The sequence below is a fragment of the Nicotiana tabacum genome, chromosome 8, assembly GCF_000715075.1.
Source record: "Nicotiana tabacum cultivar K326 chromosome 8, ASM71507v2, whole genome shotgun sequence".
NCBI lineage: Eukaryota > Viridiplantae > Streptophyta > Magnoliopsida > Solanales > Solanaceae > Nicotiana > Nicotiana tabacum.
In genome coordinates this window covers 124,323,470-124,333,110 of record NC_134087.1, presented here as the reverse complement: position 1 = coordinate 124,333,110, position 9,641 = coordinate 124,323,470, and the positions used below count along the sequence as shown (strand labels likewise).

Sequence of the window (9,641 nt, the reverse complement as noted above, 5' to 3'; positions counted from 1 at the left end):
AAAAAGAAAAGAAAAGAAGCGTAGAAATAAAAAATAATTGGAGAATAAAGAAAAAATTCCCCACAAAACCTACTATGAATAGGAAATGTAATTAATTTATGAGTAGAAAAATAAATGGGTAGACAAGGGTAAATAATTTTATTTTTATGGGTAACTGTGTCAAAACCCCATTTAATTAGTTTGGAAAACAAAAAGGTAAGATTGACTTTCATTTTCTCCTACTCCTATTTCGAATGAATTAAATCTGCTTAAAGACCAATTTGTGTCGGTACGTCTTGTGTCGGTATGTCTTTGTTATTTTGGTACAAGTCTTCGCCAAATCGATTAATAAGAAATTAATTGGAACAGTAGTTATATTTATTCCCCACTCAATTATTTTAACGAATTATCCAAATAGTTTCTTGTACTTTAATGACGTCTTCTATATTTTTTCATATTCTAATAAACTATGACGCCAGTGGGACTCATCGACTCATACGCCACAGTGAAAGGAAATGCAACGCAGTGGAGAAAATTTATTTACACTAATAAATGGATACAAAAGCATGTGGTGTATAAAAGTTTATCATTTATGTATGATTAAATGATATTTATTATTAACACTTCAATTTATGCATTCCAAAATTAAATTAATATTTTTAAAATATCTTGCGCGAATAACTATTTTTGTAATGCCATTATAGAAAATGATAATGAAGTATGGATATGATCTTCACCTAATCTCAGTATTATCACATTGTAGGTCATTGACTCTTTTTCATTTATTTTATGTAATCTACGCCATAAACTCCATCCATAAACAAAAAAAAATGGAAATCAATTCAAAACCATTATCTTTATCGAAATTAATTTTTTGAAAAAGATTATCCTTTAGGAAGACGACACTTGAGATTATATCTACATCCAGAGACTTCATCGTTTTTTATTTGTTTCTCAAATTTGTTTGCTGGAGCAAAAAGGGAGATGGGAAACAATCTAGTGTTTTTTAAAAAAATATATCAAATTGTACAATTAACATGGAATCAGATTCCACCTGCTAAGTTATTGTAACTACATTGGCCATAATATTTTGCAAAGGCCTTTATCATGTTACCGTGATGATATTCCCTCCTCATGCTAAATTAGGATTACCTTTACTACATCCATCAACATTTAATTTTACCCAGTAAGATTTGCTCCATCTAATAGCCTAAGAGTGTAGAGTCCATTACTCAAATGATCACTCAACTATCTCAAATTATTTCTTAAAGTCACTTTTCTTTCGTTGTAACAATAAAGTCACTGAACTATGCATATGACACTCAGAAAGTCACTCAACTAGATTTTCCAAATTTTAGATTGCCAAATACCTATTTTACCCTCTAAATTATAAATATTTATCTTCTTTTTATTTATTATTTTAAACTTTTTAATATTATAATTTTTTCCTTTTTAATTTATACTATGGACTTACCTATAGAATAAATAAATTTTATTTATAAATTAAAAAAATAAAAAGTATTCAAGCATATATAATGCTGGAATAACAATATAATGAACATAATAAAAAAATAATTAGAATAATTTTTTCATAATAATAATTTTAGTATTAACAACAAAATTCAAAAATTTATTTACATAATTCAGAATGAAAGAAAATAAAGTTGTAAAATATATATTCCATGCACGCAATATAAAAATAATTATTTAAATAAAAATATTTTTATAATATACATTATATATTCTTGAAAATTATGCTCAATTATATATGGCCAAAATCCAAATTAAAGCTATGTCTATGATTTTCCTCTTTCAATCTTTATGATATAATCATAAAAAAAATGATGAGTCGCAATATCACACCCTTTAACCAGCTTTTGACTGGGACTGAGTTTCTTCTCCAGCATGAAGTCATTGCCCCACCAAAAGGTTGAGATCTGAACAGTAGAGAGTGGACACTTTAATTTGGACAGCTTTTATTACTGTTAGACATGTTTTTTATGGCATCTATTCTTTATCTTAGGTGACCCAGAGGCCAAAACTACTTTTAGAAATAACAGTATTTTTTGTGATTTACTAGTATATTTTACCCCCAAGAAAGGAGTAGTTTGAAATTTTTCAGGTGTATTCATTCTTTATTGTTACACCTCAATTGGAAAATTGCAACCTGTAACATCTAGGCTAGTGATACAAGTTACTGACCCAGAGGTACATCTAGATTTAGAGATTGAATGAGCAATTCTAGCATTTATTTCTAAATAATAAAATAACATAAAATTTGACAAAGGGCACATAGAGCTTTACCAGATTCAAATGTTAAATTAGATCAATGTACATTATCAAGTAGATAAAGAGAAAGAGGGAAAAATAATGCTCGACGTTCTTTAGAATTCATAATTGTATATATTTTCAATCATCTGTACACATTCCAAGAAAGAGCTCAACAATAACTTATAACAACAAATCTCTGTTTCCATAGCTACCCAAGATGTACATCTAGCAAACCAGAAGTTTAAATCCCTATGTTTTCTTCTTTAACTTCTAAGGATTCACAGCTACTTTGCTACATAATTTTTTTTTATTTTTTTTCTTTGTTCATTCCAGAAAAAGGACCAAATATCCAAGTTTAATGTTCAAAACACAAGATGATGTCGTATTCTCTGCCATATGTAGATTCTTTTTTTCCCCTAGTATAGCCGTCTTGAAAGATGAAAATTCCTTACTTGGTCTTGGACAATGAGGAGTTCATATAGCCGACCCCAACTTGGTTGGGATTTAAGGTGTGGCTGTATCATCTCGCACACTGATAAGACTGAGGAAACCACTTGGAGAACAAATGGTGTTTCAGCTTCATAACCAAAACAAAAATACCATAGCATGGTATGTGCATAAATGCCACCAACAAATACCTGAAAACAGCAACGGTGGACTTCATTTTCTTTATTCAAGAACAAAACCATCAGGATATTTTGTATAGTTCAGGACATAATAGGAAGTACATACCACAAAGGTGCTAATGCAGATGAAAGATCAAGGAATGGATAGGGCCACCTGGTTCAAAAAAAGTCATATCAATACTAGTAATTAATCGATTGATTAAACATAATAGAAATGCAACAACTTAGGATTACAGCATTATTATTACCAGATTGAGATGCAGGCATGAACAGCCCACTGGAAAATGACATAAACTGTTGTCCATAAAAAGAAGTATCCAATCCGAAACCAAGGGAACCGCTGAAATAGCATTTAGCAATGGGAGACTTAAGATAAGTAATCAAATATATGAACATCACATTGGTATATATCAATGAAAATATGCAACTTACCAAGCAATTTAGAGCAGTGTCACTAAGTAGAAATATAACATTGACTGAATGCATATTTATAATCCACTGCAAGATAGATGACATAACATTTAGAAATTAACAAAGAAAGATCTCCAACAACAATGTGCAGAACTTCACTGAGGTAGTGTAGCCTACTTACAAAATTTAACTTGTAGCCTTTAATGGTCAGAAATGGAACAAGTATGAACCAGAAGACGCAATCCGTAAGCGTTACAGCCCCTGCATTCATCTTTAACAAGAAAAAAGAACAAACTTTAGCAACAAAAAAAGGGCACAAATTTCATTTGAAGTAAAACAAAAATATGAATTTATCACATTGTGAAATACCTGGAAAATTATTTGAAAAACATATCCCGAAAAGTCAGCAGTTTTGCGATGATAAGGCTGTTCTGCAATTTCCCCCATATGTTTTACAGCATTTGAACTGATGGAGCTTTCTGCCAATCCTTGTGAACCATACTCAGCATCTAACCTCTCATTATTAGTTCCATCAATACCAACTTTATTGTGATGATGATAACATCCATACATTGAGAGAATAGATCCAAGCTACATAAATAAACGTTGTAACATAAGCAACATAATATAAAAGATGAAAATTAATGTATGTTTCCTTTACTTACCGCAAAATAAATAGTAATCAATGTGAATGTCCACCTGTTCAATAGCAAATGGAATATTAAATTTCAGATAGCAACATTCAATATCCTACAATTTATTTAAGAAATTGAATTACTTACTGAGTGTAATAGTAAAAAATGTCCCCTCCATCAACAATAACATTAAGGATTAGCAATAAAAGAAGAATAATGAAGGCAAAGACTCTGAATGCAAGAAGCCAAACAGGATGTATAGTTTTAAGACATGGCCTCCAAACTTCATCTTGATACAAGAGGCCAGGGGACTCCTTCTCTACTTCTTCACTGCTTCCATTTTTCGGACCTTCATACTTAATTACAAGGATGGCTGCAAACACCATTGATGCTAAAACCCAAATGGAACAGAGCAAAAACCTCCAATTAAGCCAGTAACTAGGAATGGTTGTATTAGCAGTCATAACTGGTTGCCAAGAATTTTTTGGTGCTCTTAAAATACTCATTATAACATTGACAACAGAGAGTAAATAGTTTTCTTACTGAAAAGAATGAATAAATACAAGAATTTGAAACCCCAAAAGCCTATCAAGGTGAAAAGGGGAATGTGAAATTAGAGAGAATGGAGCTTATGGTATGAAGTGTAAGGTGGTCATAATGTGCTGGGGGGAATATGTTTGTACTGTAAAAGCAGCAGTAAAAGTAAAAGCAAGCTAAGGCCAAAGCTGAAAGGTATAAAGCAAGTTTCTCATGCAAATCCCAAGAACTCAGGACTTAAGAGAGAGAGAGCGGATATAAGAGGAATATTTGTACAGCTTATTGGGTTGGGTCAGAAAATGCAAAACAAGTGGCAAGAAATTGACCTACATTGATGTTTCAAAGTAAGCAGAGATTCTAAACTTTTCTGCATGTATTTGCATTAAAAAGAGATATAAAACATTATTTTAATTGTAAGTTTTTAATTGTAAGCTAAGGAAAGTTGAGATGCTTACAGAGGAAAGAAACATAAGGCGGTGGGGTGTAAGAGATGCTTTGCTTCTTTGCCTTCGTGGATTTTAATTTTTTTTAAAAGAAAAAGAAAAGGAATTAATCTGATAAAGAGATGATAGAGGATAAAAAGGATGGTCATCATTATTATGGGTAAAATTGTAAAATACATACCTCATTTTTTTAAAGGGAGTGTAAAATTAAAAGTGAACAACTAAAAGTAAACGGAGGGAGTATGTTTTAGAGTGGTATTCGAGCAATTCACCAACGCGAGCATTAAATAAATCAATCCGCTAAAATTTAAGTTCTAATCTGTCATAGTTTTTTCCCGTTTTATTTTATTAGGTTACACCATTTGATGCATATTTTTTAAATTGTTACCCAATAAGACGTGCCAATGGCAATAGGGGTTGTCTTCAATCTAAAGTCACAGTCTCTATATACTCATGCAATTATTATAAAATTGTAAGACACTACAGCATATATTATCTGTTTGTAGCATAGTTTGTTGCAGTCTTTTTGGTCTTTGAATTTTCAAATGCCATAGATAGGTGGGAAGTGGAGGACCCACCTCCTCTGTGTTTGTTGATTTTGTGTCGGATTGCTTGTCGATTTTTATGGTTTAACTAAAACATGTACTAATATATGTAAAGCTTAGTGAGTTCCCAAAAAAGAAACCTTACACTTTTCAAAGTTTTAGGAAATTGAAATGATAATAATTGCAAGTCTCCGAGATATATCATCTGCTCAATGAAGATTGTATTTACTCAGGAAGTGTGTTCTCTTGTATTAGTTGCTTGTTACGTGAGATCATTATTACAATGACATACATATATGGAAAGGAAGACTAATGCTAATGGAACGGTTTTACTTCAATGGAAGTAGGGAGGAGGGGATATAAAATTACACTTTTAAGATATTATCATTTAGTTTTACTCATAAAATTTAAAACTTTGACCGACTATTTTTTAATGATAACAAAAGTTTCTACTAGGCAATATTTCTACGATTAGGTGGGGTCACCGTCCTCTCAAAGTTAAAAGAAAAGGACAAAAATCGTAAGGAATCAATTGGGGTATAACGACATAAAACAATTGACCTAAATAGTTATTCACTCAACTGTTAAACTAAAAAATAACCACTTGAAGTATAATATATGTATACTCGTTTATAATTAATATATAATCAATATATGACAGCTAAAAAAAGTAAATAGTGAATTTTATCGGGCTATTTGCGTAGAGATCCAAAGAAATATCTGTGGGGGCCACCGTCCAATACGTATACACCATGAGAATTGAGAACCCAGGCGGTTAAATGGTTGCACCCCATACCGCACGCGTATTATAGCCTGTTTGGCCAAGCTTCTCAAATAAAAAGTGCTTTTTTTTTCTTTCCCAAAAGTACTTTTTTCCTAATTTAAGGTATTTGGCCAAGTTTATTTGGGGAAAAAAAGTACTTTTGGGAAGAAGCAGAAGCAGTTTCAGAGAAGCAGAAAAAAATAGCTTCTTTCCAAAAGCAGAAGCAGAAGCAGTTTTGGCTTTTCTTCTTACCTAAAATACCCTTAACAAAATATAGTATATACCAAAATAACCCTTAAACCTAATACTTAGGATATTAATTTATAAATATTTCTTCTTATTTTTAGGAAACTTTCTATTATATAGTGTCTTTAGGGGTGAATGATTTTATATTTTTTGAAGGAATTTTAATATATTTAACTTATATTAAAAGAATTAAGTACTTTTTAATTTTATTCATATTTTACTTAAATAAAATTAATTTTTTTAATTATTGCATGCAATAACAAAATTTTGATCTTATTTATTTACTTATAATATTAATTATTAAGTAAATCTATTCATGTCCTTATTCGTAATTTGACACTTAAAAGCACTTTTTAAAAAGCTTGGTCAAACACAAATTATTTCTCAAAAGTGCTTTTCAGACTGATTAGCCAAACACAAACTAATTTTCTCCAAAAGTACTTTTTTCAAAAGCACTTCTCAAAATGCCAAACAAGCTATTAATCTTCTTTGTTTAAGTTGTGGACTCTTGTCGGTAAAGGGTCCACATCAAAATATCTCTAGTTTCATTGTCCTCTTTTTTCTTCTTCTTGGGCTGATAAGATGGTCAAGCTTGATACACAAGCAACGCAGAATGCCCTCCACCTCTTTTCCTTTTCCTAAGGTTTTAGTTTCCCCAATTAATTTGGAGGTAAAAGATTACTACTCCCATTTAGAGGTGGAGTCAAAATTTCAAGCTTATAGGTTCGAGATTTTAATTGTTTTAAGTTATTGAGTACTAAAATAATAATTTATACATATTCAATGAATATTTTAAGACAAATATATAGTTCGAACCAAAGCTATTAGGTTCGGCCAAACGCGCACTCGACTCTCTACCTCCGCCCCTGCTCCCATCATAATATCGCAAGACTGACGAGTTGAATATCCCACTGTCTGCCCTTATAACCTTTGTTACGGTATCAGTCCTGTTGAGTGGTCTTGCACATTAAGGGGTCGTTTGGTAGGATATAGAGAAAATAATGCATACATTAGCTTTTGGTATTATTAAGAGAAATTTTCACAAACCACTATTGTTTAGTGGTTATTAGCTAGTTGTAGCTACCATTTACTATATTATTTCCTATAGCTATGTTTTCAAGTTTTTTAGAATGTATTCGATGTATTTAAGCTAATGTATTCATGAATACAGTAGCATTTCTAGGCGTGAAACATGGAATTACAGCTAGACAAATTTTTGTATTCGACTGTATTCACGGCGTGAAACAGGGGATTATAGCTAGACATATTATTGTATTTGACTGTATTAACGATATGTATTTATGAATACAGTAACGTAAATAGCACAATTCATGGTTTATTCAGTTGTTTTTAAACGGAAAGTGAATCAATTAACATAATAGACTCCTAATATAACTCAACAAACTCAATATAACAAACAAAATTTATATTTCCAGTTAGAAAAACGATTCTCAATCGAAAAACACCCCAAAAACATAGCAATCTTCAGAAAAAATATGCTGAATATTTTTTTCAGCCGATAAATACAACAAAAACAGAGCAATTTGAATACATATATACATCTCAATACATAAATTATTAATTAAAAAATATATGAATACATTCACGGAATACAACGAGACAGTGAATACAATGAAATATATGGAATACAGCGAGATACTTGAAATACAATGAAAAAAAAGACAATGAATACAATGAAATACATGGAAATACAGTGAGATACATTGAAATACATTGAAATATATTAACAGAAAATTCAAGTTGCTCAGCCTCAAAACTCTGTCGTCTTTGTTCAAGAACAACCCTAATGTCGTCTCGTCGAGAGGGCCGTGATTCTGACTCGAATAACCACTGACCTGTTACCATAATACCCTCGCGTGCACTTCAAAAAACCTATTCTTTACGATTGAAGCCGTCGAAGCCACCGTCAGCAGTCCACAGTCTCGACGGAGTTTACAAGCACCGTGGGCAGCAGCGGTGAGGTTGAAGCAGCATCAATATCCAGTTCTCATTCGTCGTCACCGTTGCCTCTGGTTGCCGTTGTTAGGCCGGAGAAAATTTCTATATCGGAACTCTAATTCTGATGCTTTGCCGGAGAGTTCTGGTAGTAAGATGAAGGTGGAAGATGAGAGAGAGAGAGAGGGAGAATAAATATGGGGTAGGGGATAGGAGAAATTTGAGGGGATAGGATAAATTTGAGTGGAGAGAGAAAAATAATACAAAGCTTATTTTATGGCTTAAGGGTAGGAGGTGACCATAAATAGATATTTGGCTATAAAAAATCAAAAGGTAGCTATGGAATATAATTTTTTAAAAGGGTATTTATTTAAAATAAATAAGGTATCAATCTTTGCTGTAGGAGGTAACTAATCCTATTATTAATCCCTTGTTTGGTATACTTTTTCAACCTATGTATTACTAAAGCAAGTATTAGTTATACAATCTATTTGGTATTATCCTAGGTATAACTAAATATAACAAACCATGGTATTAGCTATACCAACTAATGCTTGCATTAGTATGGTTAAAGACAAAATTATCCTTAAAGTCCCTTAAAGCTAAAGAATATAAAGGATATTTTTGTAAACAACTAAGTTTTTTTAAAATTATGCAATGCATTTTAATTTTTAATACACCACGCCAAACAGTGGATAAAAAATAATTTCTACATAATTAAAGCTTGCATTACTAACCCATACATTACTAATCCATACATTACTAATATACCTTATTCAACACTATTCTTACACACCCTACCAAACGACCCTTAGCTGATCCGCGTGCATCTTTGACTACATATTGGAAAGATTATACTGTAACGTTCCCCCTCCCCTTTTTTTTTATAGAGATTTTTGGTGAAAATTTCAATCCCAATGTAGGAGCAGGTGAACAGAATATCCGAGTAACGAGAATGAGCTAACTTTCTTCACAAATGAAGGAATTTCAGCGTAACATCTGTGAAAAAAGAAACTTTAAGAAGCCCCTATATTGTCTTTCCATCTATTATTTTTTATAGTAAGCCATTTTGCATAAGCCGTTGTGCTTTGATAGCTATTCAGGTGCACAAAGATGACTCATGTCTCATGCATACGGAGAGACTGCGTCGTCTCCTCACCCTATTTCTAAGAATAGATTTTAAAAAAGAGTGAATATCCTCGAGCCCACCTAAATTATATAATATTTAT

At 31.7% G+C, this 9,641-nt stretch overlaps 1 protein-coding gene across 1 annotated transcript; it reads right to left on the bottom strand.

Annotated features, from left to right (window-relative positions):
- Nucleotides 1-2,362: 2,362 nt before the first annotated feature.
- LOC107818110 (uncharacterized) lies at nucleotides 2,363-4,575 on the bottom strand. The gene is made up of 8 exons (XM_075220885.1): nucleotides 4,070-4,575; nucleotides 3,953-3,986; nucleotides 3,657-3,878; nucleotides 3,469-3,558; nucleotides 3,309-3,374; nucleotides 3,125-3,216; nucleotides 2,983-3,030; nucleotides 2,363-2,888 (listed from the first exon to the last, which is right to left on the bottom strand). The coding sequence occupies exons 1-8, from the start codon at nucleotides 4,426-4,428 to the stop codon at nucleotides 2,771-2,773; spliced, it is 1,029 nt and encodes a 342-aa protein (XP_075076986.1). The 5' UTR covers nucleotides 4,429-4,575; the 3' UTR covers nucleotides 2,363-2,770.
- Nucleotides 4,576-9,641: the final 5,066 nt, after the last annotated feature.

What these genes read in the sequence shown, in the direction of transcription:
- LOC107818110 (XM_075220885.1), bottom strand. Translation starts at nt 4,428, where the DNA reads ATGAGTATTTTAAGAGCACCAAAAAATTCTTGGCAACCAGTTATGACT. An exon ending in TGATTACTATTTATTTTGCG is followed by an intron (nt 3,879 to 3,952) that starts GTAAGTAAAGGA and finishes TTATTTATGTAG; the next exon opens with CTTGGATCTATTCTCTCAAT. An exon ending in CATGCCTGCATCTCAATCTG is followed by an intron (nt 3,031 to 3,124) that starts GTAATAATAATG and finishes TTTTTGAACCAG; the next exon opens with GTGGCCCTATCCATTCCTTG.